The sequence below is a fragment of the Elephantulus edwardii genome, unplaced genomic scaffold, assembly GCF_000299155.1.
Source record: "Elephantulus edwardii isolate Elephantulus edwardi_28Jun2011 unplaced genomic scaffold, EleEdw1.0 scaffold00076, whole genome shotgun sequence".
In the NCBI taxonomy this organism is placed as follows: domain Eukaryota; kingdom Metazoa; phylum Chordata; class Mammalia; order Macroscelidea; family Macroscelididae; genus Elephantulus; species Elephantulus edwardii.
Genome location: NW_006399826.1, coordinates 4,655,568 through 4,674,659, shown reverse-complemented (window position 1 = coordinate 4,674,659; position 19,092 = coordinate 4,655,568). Strand labels below are relative to the sequence as shown.

General features: G+C 41.6%; 1 protein-coding gene across 3 annotated transcripts in view; it reads right to left on the bottom strand.

Moving 5' to 3' along the window:
• Positions 1–19,092, bottom strand: part of FHOD3 (formin homology 2 domain containing 3) — a 535,358-nt gene that overhangs the window by 10,439 nt on the left and 505,827 nt on the right. For 2 of the 3 annotated variants that reach the window (XM_006889190.1, XM_006889191.1), the window contains 2 exons: positions 10,876–11,050; positions 2,111–2,272 (listed from right to left, as the gene is read on the bottom strand). In XM_006889190.1, coding sequence (XP_006889252.1) covers positions 2,111–2,272; positions 10,876–11,050 — 337 coding nt within the window. Of the gene's footprint in view, positions 1–2,110; positions 2,273–10,875; positions 11,051–13,589; positions 13,614–19,092 lie in introns of all 3 variants that reach the window. The other variant, XM_006889189.1, reaches the window with a different exon arrangement.

Here is a 19,092-nt window from a genome sequence, read left to right as displayed (position 1 = left end):
ACCTCTGTACGGCAAGTGGACACTCCAAGGCTATACGACCCAGAAGAATGTTTCACCAAAAACAATTAAAGGCAGGACTTACATTCCTTTTTTTTTTTTTTTAAAAATATCCTTATGGGGAGCTTGTTAGAATGGAGATTCAAATTCAATATATCTGGGATGAAAACGTAAATTCTCAGCAGGAGGAAAAAAACAGTACAACTAAATTTGAAGGCCTAGTCAGACCCATTAGCTGACTGGTGGGAGGGTAAGATGGGGGAAGGAGACAAATGAGATGAGTTAGATCAACCATCTCAGAGACTGCCGGTGGAACGGTCCATGCAAATCATTCTTAGTAAGAGACACCAGCTGCAAAAGGAGCCGACTTAAGCAAGGGGAGCTTGGGATTGGGGGGGGGGTCCTCAGATTACCCCAACCGACTGTGTAGCTCAGTATTAGCAGGATTTGGCGTGTGTAGGCCTAGCCACCAGCAACAAGCATAAAAGCAGACACTCAATTATCCCCAAGGATCCTCAAGTGACTTGCATGTCATAAATTTCTAAATTACAGAATGGAGTCTCTTGAGGTTCCTGCAATGGTTGGACTATTATTGTCTATAGCTAAATGAGTTATAGCCCAAGTATGTGGGTTATTCATTATCCACTTGCCTCGTTGCTACTATTAAACCTTCAAGTCTAATACAGCATTTCTTCAGGGTGAGGTCCAAACTACTAAACTTCACATCGATGTTTGCAATTATATTTCTTATCCTTGTAACCTTTTGTGAAAATCTGGGGTTTATCAGCCCTTTATAATGGAAACCAAAGCCCAATTTCCACCCGTTTTAAATGTGCCTGGGTAGGGCCACTACTCATAAATGAAGCATGTCACCAACGAACAGATATATACATGCAGTGCTGCATTTGTTGTTGTAGTAACTACATTGCAGGACAAACACATGCTTGGCTAACTAAGGAGAATATACGGCTGTTTTGAATAATATTGGAATAGAAACAATACCACAGGAAATTAGTTTATGTCAACTGTAAACACAGGCAAAATCTCACTGTGGCCAGAATGAAGAAGAAAATGAATTGTGAGTGAATTATTCTTCTCAGTGAGATGGCGTGTGTCTCACACAATCTGCTTCTTCTTCAGCCCAGAGGATGGAGGCAACTCTACTGATCAACTTGAACCTGTAGGAGGTGCACCTAGATCTCTGGGGGTTTGGACAGGGCTACTGTCTTATTTTGATTCCTTTTCTGAGCCCTGCTAAACATTTCGAATTAGAATTGCTTTTCCAAAGCATCTATCTCCTTTCCTACTTCTTCTTCCTCCCTTTGTCTCTCTCTCCTCTCTGCTTGTCTCTCCCCTCTCTCCTGTCTCTCCCCTCTGTCATCAGTTCATGGGGCAAAAGCAAACAACAGGCTCAGACTTAAGGGACACAGCACCATTTCTATTTAGTTGAATCCTCTATTTGGTAAGACACAGGGGAAAGTCACCCTAGCTAACATGAAATACTTTAAACACTCTGTTGTGGTGTGCCTTCAAGTGAGAACCGACCCACAGCTGACCCTCCAGTGAGTTTCCAGAGGCAGTAAATGGTGCAGGAGGAAACTGTCCATCCTCATAACAATCTGGTGCTATATCTATTTTCCCATTTCAGTATGTTTGTGGGCAACAGTGTAGATACAGTCAGGTAGACTCAGTCTCCAGCCCAGTGAGTGGCCTCTAATCCTCAGCGAGGAGTAGAATTATGACCTCTAGTAGAGTGACCGGCATAGTACTCTACAACAGGTCCCAGTAGGCTCCCAACTCTGCAAAACAGTGACATTTAAAGGCCTTTCTGATCTTCCTAGGGACAAAATGTGAATTGAGGGGGCCCTGGTAGAAATGGCAAATATATTGGACAGGTGTGGCTGAAGGTTCCCTCATCTACCATGGCTGATGCAGAGAACTGAGCGTGAAAGGTTTTGTTGATGAGTGCAGTGTGAGTACTCAACTCTAGAAGTATCTGTAATTAATCTATAATTGCTAGGAGATGGCCCCATAGTGACCATCCTTTCCTGACACATAGAATGCAGGCAAATCCCAGTAAGAAGCACCGACCCTGCTCCTCCAATGCACTCACAAGATTTCCTGTTGGCCCGGGATCGCTTCCTCTCCCTTGGCACCACGCGCTGACTGGGCACTTGAGTGGCCGACTTGACAATGAGGTCCATGATCTCATCAGCTGTGTCATCTGTGACATTGGGTGAGTCATCAATTCCCATAGTCCACGAACTAGTGGATCCTGAAGAATCAGAGAATGCAATCGGTTCAAAGAGAAGGAAACACACGAGGAAGTAGCACCACCTGCAGTACCACTCCTCCAGAAGTGACTTCTAACAGCAAGAGATTACAGCAAAAGTCAGAGTTAGAACGTGAGCCTACCAGACCATGACCCTCCCACACTTTAGGAGCTCACTACAATTTCCTATTAGACTCTGGACTCTACAAATATGCACTTAGGACACTTTGTTCCTTCTACTCTGTAGCGTATCTGTGTTTTTGTCTCTTATTTCTATTTCATTTTCTGTCCCTGCCCATGTTGATCCCATCTACCTGCCAGTCAGAGTGCTTGTAGACAGATGATCCTGATGCATACATCACTGATGCCCAGTAATGGTCGAGAGGTCAACTCAACTCAACAATTCCATACCATCATGCCAGAACTGATTCAAAGCTGTCCCTCCAGAGGGTTTTCAGAGGCCGTAAATTACACAGGAGAAGAATGCCCATCTTTCTCCCTAGGAGCAATTGGTGGGTTTAAACTGTGAATCTAGGGTTGGCAGTAAAACTCCCTACCACCAGAGCTCATCACATTAACTCTTTCTTAGTAATGCAAGTGGGTAAATGTTTACTATTTGCCAAAAGGTTGGTGGTTTACATCTATGTTGAAGCACCTCGGAAGATAGGTCTGAAGATTTGCTTCTAAAAGTTAATAGCATGAAAATCTATGGAGTGTTTCTACTTTGTACACATGAGGTATTCATGACTTGGATAAGTACCTAGTGACTATCAAGGAACCCTAACTTCCTGTTAAGCAAAACAGAAACCAATGGGTTTTATAACATAAAGTCGATCTTTGAAGCTCTGGTGGTCTAGTGGTAAGAATCTGCATTGCAATCCCAAAGGCACGTGGTTCAAATCTACCAGCTGCTCCTCCAGAGAAGGATGGGCAATCTCCTCCCATGTGATTAACTACCTCTGAAAACTCACTGGAGGGTCAGCCTTGGGTCAGGTCTGATTCTATAGTACTCAGCAACAACAACAGCAGCAGCAGCAGTCTATCTTTGACTTATCTAGCCATTTAGAAATCACCACAGAATTGTTCTCTTTAACCAGCAAAGAGGGCATTCACATAAATTTCCTTTTGGTACATTTATCTGCTCCCTGAATATTGAGAGCACCATAGACTGCTAGGAAAACAAACAGATTCATCTTGGAAAGGGTTAAACCGGGTGGCTCCTTAGAGGCAAGGATTCTGAGGCTCCATCTAACATACTTTGGACATGTTGTGAGGAGAGACCGGTCCTTGGAGAGGGACATCATGCTTGGGAGGGTGAAGGGACAAGTGCAGGAGGGGAAGGCCCTCTATGAGGTGGATTGATTCAGTGACTGGGGTAATCGGGATGGGTGTGTCAGAGGCAGTGCTATTGGCACAGGACAGAGCAAAGTTTAGGGCTCTTGTACATAGGGTCACTATGAGTCGCAAGGTGACTCGACGGCACATAACAACAACAACATGTTAAGTCAGTCTAAGTCTGGCATCTATCATTAGACAAGCAAGAGAAAATACCATCAAAATATGGGTCCACAAGGAATGTTAGACAATTAGAAATTAATGCTATTTTAATAAAGTACTGTGCCTTTATGGCTGACCAGGTTCTTGACAAAACCTCTTCTACAGGATTGTAAATATATACTCATAACATGAAATATAGAAAATATGCTAAAGATTCTGAATCTCTACTATATACACTTAATTTTGTAATAAATGTACAGTTTTAAAGTCTGTAAGTGATGATTCTCAAACTTTACACCTGTGGAAAACAGGTACCCAGGAGTCTGACAGTAGTCTAGCCAGAGCTGAATTTGGCCTTTCCCAACTCATGGGGGAAACGGTCTTTGCAATTACTTGTTATGCATCAGAGAGTTGGACAATGACTAGGGAGGACAAGAGAATTGATGCCTTTGAGCTGTGATGCTGGAGAAGAGTATTGAATGTACCATGGACTGCCAAGAAAACAGATTCATCCTGGAGAGGATTAACCCAAGCAACTCCTTGGACGCAAGGATTCTGGGGCTTCGTCTGACATACTTTGGGCATGTTGCCAGGAGGGACGGGTCCTTGGAGAGGGACATCATGCTTGGGAGGGTGGTGGGACGGCACAGAAGGGGAAGACCCTCTATGAGGTGGATTGATTTGGTGACTGGGGTAATTGGGATGGGTGTGTCGGAGGCAGTGCGATTGGCACAGGATAGAGCAGAGTTTAGGGCTGTTGTGCATAGGGTCGCTATGAGTCGCAAACAACTCGACGGCACATAACAACAACAACAACAACATATTTAAAATTTTTTCAGTTCTCCATTACTGGTCTTAAAAACTTTTGGTGCTTATAATCAGCTGGTTGGTAATGAATAACAAATTGCAAATGGGTATTAATGAGATAGGGTAGATTCAATTCACTGATCTCTGAGTTTCACAGATGTGTGTTTGTAGTTGAGATTTTACTGCAAATATGTAGTATAATTTATGATTATAATTTAATCATGATTTCTACTAGCCAAATTAAAACAATGGAATAAAATATACAAACAATTCACACTTTCTAAAAGCGGGACTGGGTGCTTTATTACCTGCATGCATTTTGTGACTTGTGGTTACTGAAAAATTACTTTCCATTTTTTATCAATTTTTTATTGATGATGATGATGTTGGTGATAATATAAATTGTATTTTCCCGCTCAACCCCAAATGCTGTTGATAAACTTGTCCAGTATTAAACACTTCAGAAAATAGGCTGTTCTCAGAAATGAGGTTTTAAAAATTGCTGCTGAACGTCTCTGCACTTTGAAGACAGTCTAAGTGGTTTAGCTGGAAATGAGAGGCCCCCACATGGCACAACATTTCAGACCCCTCAACGATGACCCTCCTCAGAGCAGTGCAATCAATAGCACAATGGTGTTTTACTTAGCAATTTCCTGTTTCTCCTTTTAGAACTATCCTTCTAAAACCACACATAGCTCACTCAACTATTATTTACACATATCATTTTCACAGCACTAAGCTAGAAACGAAGGCATCATCTCATCTTCCCAGTGAGAAGCAGTCAGAGTACCCATTCTCTATATCCCTAGGGATCCAATTCCTTATAATAAGATGCGGCAGGGGATGCTTACAAAGGAACATTTTGCTCTGAATTGTCACACTCAGTTTTGTGATAACTTCATTACTTGATTCTGCTTTGTTGTCACTTGTTCCCTTGACTACTATCTTCACCTCTTGGTCACCATTTATGCGTATTATCCTTGATCATGTATGTATTTATTTTCTTGAAATGATTTCACCCGTTTAAGACCATTGGAGGAACACTCATGCCTACTAGGACCCAAACATGTACTTCTTGGTTTCGTACACTGTCCCAAGTGTTCGCTGGACACTTATATCCACCAAGATGTGATGTAGAGGATATGGGGTCTAGATTACGATCATCTCATATAACTTTCTTTTGTTTTTAGTGTTTAAAGTATGGAATTGGTATAACACTAATTAATTTTTTCCCCTTCTAGAAATACTAATCTAATGAAATGGTCTAAAAGGATAAGAATGATATAAAAGTACTTATTATATTGCTTTAATATAAAAATTGCCTTCATTTCTGAAAGATAAGTCTTTGAGTATAAACTTAAAGATCAGGAGTTTTTATTTTAGCATTTTAAAAATGTGATTCCATTTTTTTTCTGGTTTCCATAGTTTCTAAGGAAAAGTCAAGTTACTACTCCTTCTCTTTGATAAGAACACACTTTTTCTTTTTGCCTGTTTATAAGATTTTATGTTTCTTTTTTAAAATATCCATTTATTATGATATACATTGTTAGGGGGTTTTTGGTATTTATTTTGCTTGGAATTTTCCATGTTTCTTAAATAAAGGTGACTATCTTTCATAGTTTTGGGACATTTCCTCTTTAAGTATTGGTCCTGTACATCTTCTCTTTTCCTCTCCATTTGGGATTATAATTATACATATATTAGATCATTTGACTTTGTCTAACATCTCTTAAATGTTTCCCTCTTTCTTCTTCTTTCCTTTTTTCTTACCATGTTTCAATTTGAGTATTTTCTATAAACCTGAGTTCACAAGTTCTCTCTTTTGCTATGACTAGTCTGCTGCTTTCACTTCAACTACAACTCACAGTGACCCTACAGGCCAGAGGAGAACTCCCATCTGGTTTCCAAGGTTGTAAATCATCACCAAAGCAGAATGTCCTATCTTTCTGCTTTGAAGCAACTGGTAAGTTCAAGCTGTTGACCTTTCAGTTAGCAGCCTAGCACTTAAAAGCTGCACCACAAGAGCTCCTTAGTAGGCTGTCATAGGAATTCTTTATTTCAGATGTTTTACTTTGCATTTGGTTCTTCTTCTATTTGTTTTCTATAAGTAACTCTGTTTATGCCATCTATGATTGCTTGCCAACCACTCTCTTCTCCAGAGAGGTATTTTTGTAAATAGGCTATGCTAGTTGGTAGTGGGCAAATAAATGTAGGAGGCATATGCTAATTGCATAAAATATGCAATTCCCCATTGAAGTTATCTACCTTTTTACTAATTTTGTTTTTCTTTAACTTGTTTATAATGATTAAATTCTCCATTACAAGTTCAATCATTAAATAACTTGTGGGTCTGTTGATATTGTCTGCTTACCTTCTTGATTGTCAGTTACAATCTTTATTACCTTGGATAATAATTTTTACTATGAACTAGACTTTGCATACAAAAAATAATAAAACATAAAGAACACAGAGAATGAATTAACCTTATCTTCACCCCAAGAATCTTTATTCACCTTCTCGACTATTGAGGTTGAGGCCAAACTGCAGTTTTAGTTAAGAATCTGCTCACCTCCGACATTAAATGCCTTGAGGCTGAGTTCTATTATTTGTGTATTTATCTCAGGTGCTTATTCTGGCATGCTGTTGTTATACACAAGACTGAAGATGAGTTCCCTCTGCCTTTCTGGCCCAAACTCCTTCTGCTATCCTAGTATTTAATAAATGTCTCCTAAAAAGAACTGTCCACATTTTAAGTAACTCTAGATTCCAATCTCTATGTCCACCTACATAGATATTATTTCTCTCTCATTCCTATTAAAGCGACTCATAGCAACCCTATGAAGGAGAGTCCTCGACGCTTGGGTGCCTTTCATCCTCTGTCCAGGTTCATAGGGTTTCCGGAGGCAAGCTATTATGGAATGCCACTCCTCCTTTCAAAAATGACTATACCCAAGGTAAATCCAATCTGAATCCTATGTCCAGGCTTGGCAAATGTTTCTTGGCTAGTGACTTCAGTTTGCCAGAATGAGTCCTTCCTCTTTGGAAGTATAGGTTGCTCAGTCCTCTTTCCTTTCTCAGTTGTCTGAAGTGTTTTAGAACATGTTTGTATTTTCTCTAACTCTCTTTACTCTTCTGTTTGTTATAGTACTATATTGTCACTATATGTTGCCTGGAAGCAGAAGTCTTTAAAAAGGGTGTGAATGTGTAGAGAAACTGAACAATCTTTAATAAGCCCTTTCATCAGTAAGCAAAAATAAACCATACTGTACAAATCCAGCAGCAACATTTTTCTCTTTGTCCTTTCCAGTGTGGAGCAGATGTTTATATTCTTTTAAAATTAGCACAGCCTGTTTATGTTCCTTTAAAGAAACACTAGGTTTCCCAAGGAGGCTTCCATTGCACAGCCCTTGCATGCAGCAACTTACAGGAACTGAAGACTCCTGCCTGACTGGAGTCTCCGGTGTGGGACAATAATGCTCTTTCCAGCACCTTCCTGTTGGCTACACAAAGTCTACAGAAGCTGCTGGAGCACAGACAGACTCACACACAACACATCTTGGGCTTTTTGGGTGCCACAAAATTAAAGTAACTTCCCTCCAAACCCATTGCAAATCCTCCCCATCCCCCAGAACATTAGCTTTTAATTTTACTGATTTTTCTCTATTCTTTTCCTTTATTTACTTTAAAAAATTTATTTTTATTTTAATGAATGTATATAAATCATATCCTCATTCATGATACTTTGTTTTTCACACAATCATTCATAAATATTTTGTTTTATAATATTAACCTGCCATTGATTAACATAATTAATTGCATTGTCTGATCAACCCCTTATTGTGTATTGCCTTTCACCTTACCAACTTACTGATTTGTTAATTTTTACTCCCTCCTCTCTCCTTGTTTTATTTATTCTTATTCTATTTTGATGCCTGTCTTAGCCAACAGTATCTATTTCTCACTACTCAATGACAGTATATCCTACGTATTCCACCTGGCAAGAGAAATGTATATAGTTATGGTTAAGAAATGCATTTCCAATGAATAAATATTTTGTCTTGCAAGATTCAGTAATGAGAGCTCCAGTAAACTTCTATCCTTATTTTCCAGCCATTAAGAAGTCTTCATTTCCAGTTTTATACTCCAGTAATCATGACTGTCAATGCATCTTGACTGTGTACTTGATCAATTTCAGACTATAGAAATCGGTAGAAATTTTCATTGTTTTTCATCTTTGGCATTAGTGGTTGCTACGTGAATGCAAATAATAGTCATATTCACTGGTCTTCCATAAAGGCATAGAAGTATTATGCCTTCTGGATTGATACCTACCTCTTTTTTTTCACTACCACAAAAGTTTATTGGACAAAAACTTAGTATGAAGAATGTACAAAGCTTGATTTTTTTTTATCATAGTGAAATAAAACAGGTCCTTTGGAGAAGAGAAATGTGAAAGCAAGTGATTTGTCTGCTAACAGTCATTTTATTTATTTATACACAGGAGAAGCACAGTAATACTAGCCTCACACAAAATAAGATCACTCAATAATTCTCTTTTTAAGTGTCTAAAGGACAACTCTGCTTGAGAAGACCACACAAACTGTAAGAATCTAGAATTCAGCCTGGAGCCCTTCGAAAGTCCCTTTCTTGATCTAAATTGTGGCCCTTTGGTTCTAAGAAGCTCCAATATCATTATGGAACAATGACTTTACTTCTTCTCAAGGAAACACGGACCTTGAAACAAATTTCATTTGTTTTCCCCTTTCTGTTGAAGTAATTACTACCAGCCTTAATTTTACATATTTAAGATAGATGAGAGCGGTAAAATTCCCAAAACACTGCTTTGCAGACAAAATCAACTAGAAATCATTGGTGGGTCGACTTGGGAGTTTCCCCAGATTCTAGCGATCCTTCTTCATCCTGTCCCTGTGAACGTCTACTAGAACCTAAGAAGGTGCCTGATGGACACTGCATTCATTATTCATGACCAAGTTTATGTCCTGTGTCAGATAAGCCACCATCCAGTTGACGTGGTATGTTTAGGTTTGTGGATTCTTCAACATTAATTATTACTTATACCCCTTTTCACATTCCAAAGCACACTAGTCTGGACACTATATTATAGGGCTTCTCTTAGCTGTGGGCATTGTGTCTGCTAAATGAATACTAAGAGGAAAACATCCTATGCTCCAGAAGCTTAAATAAGAAGTATTTAGTCTTTCGTTAAGTTTCAACTAAGGTTGCAGGAGTGCATCAAAGGGGGAAGTGGTCTGTTGAGAGAGCAAATGCTTGGAGGAGGTGGCCTTGGACATGACTGGGAACTGGCCAGGCAGACCACCGCATGGGCAACAAGGGGACTCAGCTATGTAAGGCGGTTTCCACAATGTGTGAATAAGTATAAACAAAGTCTGGAAGACAGCATAGCACTAGACCACACAGGGTCTTAAATGACAGCATGAGTTGCCAAGCTTTGCTTTACAGTGAGTGAGGAAGGTGAGAAGGATTACAATGAGATCTCTCTCCTTGTGCCATTTACCACCTCTGAAAACCCGCTGGACAATCAACAGTACATATCAACAACAGCTCGGGTCAGAGTGCATCTGCCAAGACCAGGGAAACAGAAACATTCTCAGATAAAAAAAAATCTGAAATTCTGAATTAAAGTATAAGAAGCTTCCAAGCTAAATAGAAAACAGATCTGAAAACTCTATCCTGTCTTTTTCACCTTGGAGTTTTATGGCTCATCTCTGCCTTTGAGTTTTAAAAAGTCAAAAAGGGGTAGTGCTTTAATGAAAGGGTTAGTAAACTTCCAGGAGGTACAGGAGAATGTGAAGGGTCAGAGAGTAAATGCTTTAGGTTTGAAGGCCTATCATCTCTGCCTCAAATACTGAATGATGCCATTACAGTACAAAAACAACCATAAATAATATGCAAATAAATAAAATACATAAAAAGTGTGGCTGTATTCCAATAAAGCCCTGTTTACAAGAAGGGTTGTTTTGGAAGAAATTTGTGTCACATTTGGCCCATAGGTTAGAGTTTGCTGACACTCACTTTAATCTATGAGAATTAACTGACAAGAACAATTCCAAAGAGTGTGGTTTGGATTGGGGATGAAGCTTGTGGAAATGGATCAGGGAGGTGTGGGTAAAGGAAAATACGTGATTACCTTAGCATTGGCAGGGCTGGGGGGCTGGGGGCCAGCTCCTACCAGGCACAGGGATGTAGTGCCCCTGTGATGGGCACAAGGCTGGCACTGTGGACAGCCCAAGGAGACCCTCCCCGCCCTGACGGGGAGTTACCTCGACTTGCACGGCTGCGCGTGCGGATCCCCAGCACGGGGGCTGCGTCCTCGGTGGCGGGGGACGAGGTTTTCAGCACAGCCTTCATATTCTCGTGCTCGGCTGCATCTTCAGCGTAGCTCAGACCCTGCGCTTGGCTTGAAGGTGCCGGAGAACTGCCCAGGAACTTGCCAGACTGCAAAACCAAGCAGGAGTTAAGAAGTGCAGTAGAATCCCTCAAAAGGTAACACAAGCTTATCAAATTTTGAGCCCACGAGAACGTCCTGTCCTCTGTCTGTTTTGTTCAGGTATATTACCGCATCTGTTAGTTATGGCAGTCATGGAGACTGTCAACTAACTGAAGACAAACCATCTGAGTCTATAGGAAGGTATGAGAAGGCAAGGTCAACAAAACGGAAACACACCTTACAGCAGGCATACTGAATTATTTCTATTATTATTACTATTATTTTGTGTTAGGAAGCAGCTGAAATTTTTCTAAATATCATTGATAATGATGGAATTTCAAAAGTAGGGTTCAATCACTGCATCACATAAAATTAAGAGCAACGATGTCAGTCTGGAGACTAAGGTGCACCCGGTCCAGCTATGGTCGTCACAATTACGTGTTATACATCAGAAAGCTGGACATGGACTAGGGATGATAGAAGAAGAGAGAAATGATGCCTTTGAGTTGTGGTGCTGGAGAAGAGTAGAATATCCCACGGACTGCTAGGAGAACTAACAGATTCATCCTAGAAAAAGGGTGAAGCCAGAATGCTCCTTGGAGTCAAGGATTTTCAAGTTCCATCTGACATGCTTTGGGCATGTTGCAAGGAAGGACTAGTCCTTAGAGAGGGACATATGCTTGGGAGGGTGGATGGTGAGCACAAGGGAGGAAGACCCTCAATGAGATGGATTGACTCAGTGACTGGGGTAATGCGGTAGGTGTGTCAGAGACAATAAAGTTGGCTCAGGACAGAGCAGGATCAAAGCTGCTGTATGTAGGGTCGTTATGAGTCTCAAGGGACTCCACGGTACAGAACAACCACACAATTCACCCTAGTGTAACGAAGGTGCCCCCTAGATGCAAGGATGGTAAGAGTTCATCTCACATACTTTGGGCTCAAAAAAGACATCATGGTGGAAAAAGGTGGAGGGTCAGCATGAGAGGAAGATTCTCAAGAAGATGAAGTTACACAGTGACTGGAACAATGGGTTCGATCCCATCAGAGATTGATGGTGTAGAATCAGGCAAGGTCTGTTGTTTGTAGGGTCATGATGAGCTGGTGTTGACTTGATGGCAACTAGCAACAACAACAAGAATCCCCCCTCACAACTTCGAGAAGGAAACAGCCCCTCTGAAATTAAGTGACTTATCAAAAGTTCAAGGTGGGGATAGGGGTGGAAAAGGATGTCAGATCAGAACGTGACACTGAAATTCATGCTGAAACAGTGTTTGGCCACACTCACTACCTTGGATCGTGTCAAAAACCATGGAGGACATTATGCTGAGTGAAATACCTCAGTCACAAAAGGATAAATACTGCATAATGCCACTTATAAAGCAGGACTGACATGGGGGTTGTGGGGGAAACTAAGAAAAGAGGGGATAAATAATGCACATGACATTGAAACAGATGAGGGAGAGAACTGTATAAAAGGAATATATGATTCAGTATTATTGGCATGACAAGAGTCCAGAATAAGAGCTGCATAGTAAAGTGGGGAAGGGGGAGGGGAAGGGACTGTATAACAACGAAAGAATTTTTTTTTTCCCTGGGGCAAAGGGGGAAGGAAGGAAAATGTGCAACAATGAATGGGTGGAAATTCAAATTTTTTATAAACTTTCATTAAAATATCAATAAAAATATATAAAAATTTAGTTGTTTTAACAAGCATTACAAACACACAATGATATTCTCTAACAGCAACAGAACAAAGAGTGGGGGCATATATGTTTTAAAAGAGGTAAGCTGAAACACTGGGGCGTATGATCACCATGCCAAACATCTGGATGAAAAATAAAAGTCAGTTAGATTAATGTTTGTAAACAGCAGCTCCGCAGATGCCTGGCTTCCTCTTTTCTTCCAATGTGTCAGTCATGGCAGCAGAATCCAGGACACGTCCGTGACTGGGGCCATATGCACGGCCCTCTCCTCATTTTCTGGGGCCAAGTCACCCCACCCGGGACTCATTCGTCACATTTGCCCCCAGGTTCAGGAGGAGGTACACCTGCCATACTCATGAGCCCCTAGGTGCCAGTGGAGGAGAGAGCACAGGTCAGAGGCTGCCCACAGGCAGAGGACATCCCCTCTGGCCTGGCCCTTAGCTGCAGTACACTTCCTCTCTGGGTTTAGGGCTGTCCATGGCTATTCTAGATCAGGTTCTCAGAGATAATTTACCACGAGGGCCAGGCAAGGGAATGGAGGGCAAAATTCCTTGTCCACTTCATCAGTCAATAAGGAAAGATCCACTCTTGACAGAACCCAAGACTCAGGAATATGCCCAGACAGTTACGAAAATGCAGTTAGCCCTTCAGTCCCTGGCACACACAGCATGACGGGAATGCTTGTAAGGTGGTTAGTGATCACACAAAAACCAGCAGCCGAGAACACATGCATGGTTCACAGCACTGAATGGTGCACACTTCACGCTGGTTATGTTAACGCAGGTTGATGAGTAATCATGGGAAGATCAGATGTGGCATTCGTCATGTTTTAAAGCAGTCATACCTCAACTTCATCCTCTTCGTCAGTCTACTCGTGGATAGGACAGGACAGGACAGGACAGGGCAGAAAAGACAGAGGGACTCTTAGAAGGCACAGGAGTCATCAACGATGAGATCGCATCAATGTCACACCAAGTTCCAAGAAGCTGGTCACCACAGCCAGGTACCTCTTCTTGCTGCGGGAGCTGCTAGGACCTCTCTGCCTGGATCCTCTCCCCACAAGGTCAAAGTCAGGAGGAACTTACAACAGGGCTGCAGGCCAGCCGCCAGGGCCGTTTTCTCCTTGAACAATGCCTGCGTTGTTGATAACTGGTTCACCTGGTTCCTTGACCACTGACCACCACAGACCTCACTCCCAACCCTGTGACTGGCCAGGTTCTCCTGTACCTACTGCTGCCTCTGGTCATCAGGACTTCAGGAAGTGTCCCCATTTGTTTGTCCTTCCTGTCAGCTGTCTGGTCCCTCTCAGCTGCTGGGCCCCTTCCTGCTCAGGCTACTAGGTCTAACCCTTTCCATGCACAGGTAAGAGAGGGAAAGAGAAAAATGAGACAAGTAGAATGTTTCATGCTATTCTCTCTTCAAAAACACAGAATCCAGTTCTTGTTCAATCTTATGAATTCTCCATCGTACTTACATGGCTGATATCAGGTACTTTAAATTAATTTATCACCAGATTAGATTCTTCCTCTCTACCTTTTTAATCCCCCCTTCATTGCTAAAGCATTTTCTGCTCCATGTGAATTGGATGGGAGGATCTGGCCGACAGTGAGTAGAAACTGTACAAATGTTCTCAGAGCAGAGCGGAGCTCTTACATGGACTTCCAAAATACAAGGAAAATGAAAACAGACAAACTGTTTGACTATTTCTGGTGCCTGTTAGTTTGGAAACAGTGACTTATTCGTTCCTCTTTGGGCAAGGTTGAAAAAAAAAATAAACACTTTTAATACACTGATAAATGTTTAGAAATAGAAAATAATGTCATTCAACAACGCATGGCTAGAAAGATACACCTGGCTCCAGAAGCTATCATAACATAAAGAAGAAACAAATACAAATGTTTGGGGATGTAGAATTACTCTTATTCTTTCCACACCATATCAAGTAAATGAGGAAGCTTCATCTGGAAATCTTCTAAGAGTAAATAATAAAGCAGGATTGACATTCAGCTTCTTGTAGATGATCCTTTTGGTTCTTAGGATATTAGACACACTGCCTTAAGTGTCTTTATATTAAAAGAAAATTCTTCTGGAAAAGAAATGTAGGGTGAAAAGGCACATAAATCTCTTGATTTTAAATACACCCTCAATTTAAGTGTTTGCCCACAGGTAACAAGGACAAGCTAGCAAATGGGATGTGAAGGGTTTTTGGTTTTTTTGTTTTTGTTTTTGAGAACTCTTACGCTTTTGAGGATTGAAGAGTATTGAATATAATACCATGGACTGCCAGGAGAACAACCAGATTCACCCTGGAGAGGGTGAAATCAGACTGCTCCTTGAAGACAAGGGTTCTGAGGCTTTATCTGACATACTTTGGACATGTTGCAAGGAGGGACCAGTCCTTGGAGAGGGATGTCATGCTTGTGAGGGTGGAGGGACAGAAAAAGAGAGGGAGACCCTTGATGAGATGGATTGATTCAGTGACTGGGGTAATGAGACTAGTGTGTCAGAGACAGTCAAGTTGCCACAGGATAGAGGAGGTTTCAGGGCTGTTGTAAATGGGGTTGCTATGAGTCACTCAAAGGCACATAACAACAACAACGATAAAATGCATCCAACCATCATGCCTCAGAATGCCTAAGCCAAGAGGCATTGTGACAAGAGGTGACAGTCTTGCCCCACTATCTTTCATTATCTTAGAGTTTATTTTTGTTTAACTGATCAGCATGGTAGCATTTTCAGCAATTAGCACACATTCACGATAATGCAGACAGAAGATCTTGTGCTTTCTCAGTAGCCCCCAGACTAATTGTTCCTTGTACTCAGAAGAGGAAATTGGGGTTGAGAGAGGCAGGTGCCCCACAAAGGATTACCCAGACACCTTTTCCTCTGTCTCTTCCTGAGTCATGTCAGCCTGTGTTCTCACCATCTGTCTGGAGATGGACAACAGGAGAAAGAGCCAGAGGTGGGATGTCTGTGTCATCATTCTGTCTACAGCCAGCTTTGGCTACAAGGATAAAGAATATAGGTACGTGTTGCTTAACGTCCACGATACACTGTCTGTGATTTGTTTTCTGAAACAGGAAATAATGTGATCTGAATACTGTACAGATATTGTTGCTGTTGTTTTGTGTCATCGAGTAATGTATTTATTTAAAGCCTTATGAGAGAACATTTCTAGTTGTCCTTAAGGACATTGCTGCTGATGTGGGAGCCAGAGGAAGGGGTGCCACCAGCAGTGAGGAGAGCGGAGTGAGAGGAGGTGAGTGAAGAAGGAGGCAGTCATGCTCAGCTCTACCTGCGGTTCTGCTCACTCCAGCAGTAGGTGCAGCCCAGGCCCTGAAGCACCCTGCTGCCGTCCACCACCCACCAAAGCCCAGAGCCATGTATGTCCTGGGCCTCATTTGCCTGCATCCTATCATTAAATGCAGTAAGAACCTGGCCTTGGGGTCTTTAAAACCATCTTTTCATATTCTCTTTTTCAAAACTGTAATGGTACTGGAGGAAACTGCCCATTTTTTTTTTCACCTACAGAAGAGGTGGATTGGAATCACCAGAGAGATGTGGTCTTTTATTATTATTATTATTATTATTATATTTTTATTATTTTGTGTATGCGTGTACCATCTGACTGGTACAGGTAGAGATTGTCCCTCATTCTCCAGCAGAGCATCTGGTGGATTCGAACCGCTCCCCTCTGGGATTGCAGTGCAGCTTCTTGCCACTGAATATACACTGCCAGGAGAACAAACAGGCTCACCCTGGAGAGGGTGAAATCAGGCTGCCACCAGAGCTCACCAGATGTGGTATTTGGGTTGAAGCACAACTCCTTGTGGCCACTGTGTTGCTTTTATATCATTGTGTCTGAAGTGACTCATAGCTGAACCTCCAGTGGGGTTTTTCAGGGGCAGTAAATTGCACGGCATGAAACTGCCCATTCCTCCTGAGGAGCAGCGGATAGACTCAAACCATGTTCTTTTAGGTTGGTAGCACAACTCCTTACCACTAAGCTACCAGAGCTCCTTCCTATGGCCACTAGAGCACCCTTAGAAATTGCTGCTGGGAAATAATAAACAAAAGGAGAGCAGCTTTCTCTTAAAAACAGACAAGCAAATCTTGTGGTACTGCACAGATGTAGAAATGGTGTGTGCTGTCTGCACTGACATTAAGCAATGCATAGCTGTCCTGAGTCTCTCAGGGCCTCTTATCTGGGAGGGTCCCTAGGAAATGAGGAAGGAAGCCATTCATGAGCGCAGTAAAGGGAGAGAAGAGTCTGGCACACAGGAGCTTCAGATTTCCCCCAGATTTTTGTCTTAGCAAATAATGGCTTTTCCAAAATAACCTCTTGGCTTAACTGTTACAATTTCCATTCTTGTGTTCTTTCTCACTCTCCCTCCCTCACCCCTCTCTATTTCTCTGGTAATATATTGCCTTAAAAAATAATTTACTGCACAGAGTTTTCTCCAAAATCTCTTTTTGTTCTTATCTTGAAGATCTCTCTGGATTCTAAATTTTTTCCTGGTTTTTGCTCATTGGTTTACATTGTGTCTATGTAGTTTTCTAACCAGGGTCTGGAATCTTTGGATAAAGCCCTCTCTTTCATTGCTTTGATATCTTCCTCTCTAGAAGCTCCAGTGGCCTTGTGGGTAAGGAGTTGCACTGACATCCTAAAGCCAGGTGGTATGAATCCAGATTCTCCAGTAAAAAAGATGGTCAATCTCCTGCAATTTACGGACTCTGAAAACCCACTGAAGCATTACCTATCAAACGGTTCTGATTCGATTCCAATGAGTTTAGTTCATATCTTCCTCAGTGATCAGTGGAGCTCTGGTGGCTTAGTGGTAAGTGCATTGCCTTGCCAGTGCAAAGGTACATGGTTCAAATCCTAGAGCTGCTCTGCCCCATGGGAGAAAGACGGACAGTCTCATCTTGTGCAATTTACTTCCTCTGAGAACCCACTGGAGAACCACTGATGAGTTGGTTAAGACTCTAGGTTACTCAACAAATACAGTAACAAAGGAAATGTGAAATAGGAAACTCACTTTACCTTAAATTGCAATTTCCTAATAGTCCAGCAGATGGCAATCTTTCTACAGGAATGATACCACTTTAAAACCATTCAGGGCACTGAGCTGGAACCCTGAAGAAATTATTATCCCGATTTTAAAGCAAATGTAAATGTTTTTTGAATAAAAATCTAGAAGCCTCTACTAAAATCTAGAAACATTTGTAACTAGTAAAGCTTGATGTTTTCAGAGAAGGACAGAATTAAGAAATTACTGGGATCATTAAAAATCTCAAGAATTTGGCAAAAAATTTTGATGTGTTTTCATAACCATAAACACATTGGGCTTTTCTTTTTCACTCTCCAATGTGTCTCATTTCCAGAAAAATAAGTGATCCCTTTTTAAAACTTTTAAAAATAATCCTTTGAAATGAAACGTGGGCTACAGTTTGCCCAAGTGGATTCAATTTGCTTTCTCGTTGCTGTCTTCCAGGAGCAGGAGGCCACTATTGCGACCAGATTTCAGAAGAGGGGACAGAAGATTCAGCTGGGAGGCAGAGAGAAAGTGTCAGAGAGAGAGAAAGTGTCCTGTCGACAAAACTGTGTCTCTGCGTCCCCAAAATTCTAAAACAAGTCCAAGGAAAGAGGGATTTGGATGGAAGTAGGTGGTGAGGAGATTGTCCTCAGAACTGCCTTGAAATTGTAATACAGTTTCGAAGTTAGTGTTTCAAGGTCACTGTGTGAAAGTCGGACTCCTTAGTAATAGAAATCTGTACTGTCGTTATGTCCCATTGAATCAAAACCAACTCATAACTGATCCTCCAGGTTTTCAAAGGCTGTACTCACACTTGAGAAGATTGCCCATCTTTCTCCTGAAGAGCAGAGGATGGATTCAAACCACGTGCCTTTGGAACTGGCACCCAACTCCATACCCACTAGGCCACCAGCACTCCCTACTTAGGAGAGTGGTAATCAAGTGGCCTCTGTAAATATGAAGGTACAGCTGAGCACAGAAAGCTGCCTCAATGAGATCTTCTTAACAGATTTGTATTCCTCCCCAAAGAAATCCACTCGACTTGTAGTCAATGGAAATTCGCAGCCCCCACAATGATGGCTCTCTCCATGGGGCCATTTGGTACAAGCTCATTCCCTGAATCAACACATATCCATGTGAAAAAAAGACGTCTTCATGAAGAGCCTTTCAGCAAGTCCCAAACAGATAAAAATAGTCATTTAAAAACGACTTGATTCTCCCTGAGTCTATTCTAGGAGGAGTAAATGGCCAGAGAGAATTCCCAGAAACTGTCTGCCTTTTGCTTGCACATGACCCTACTGATAGATGAGA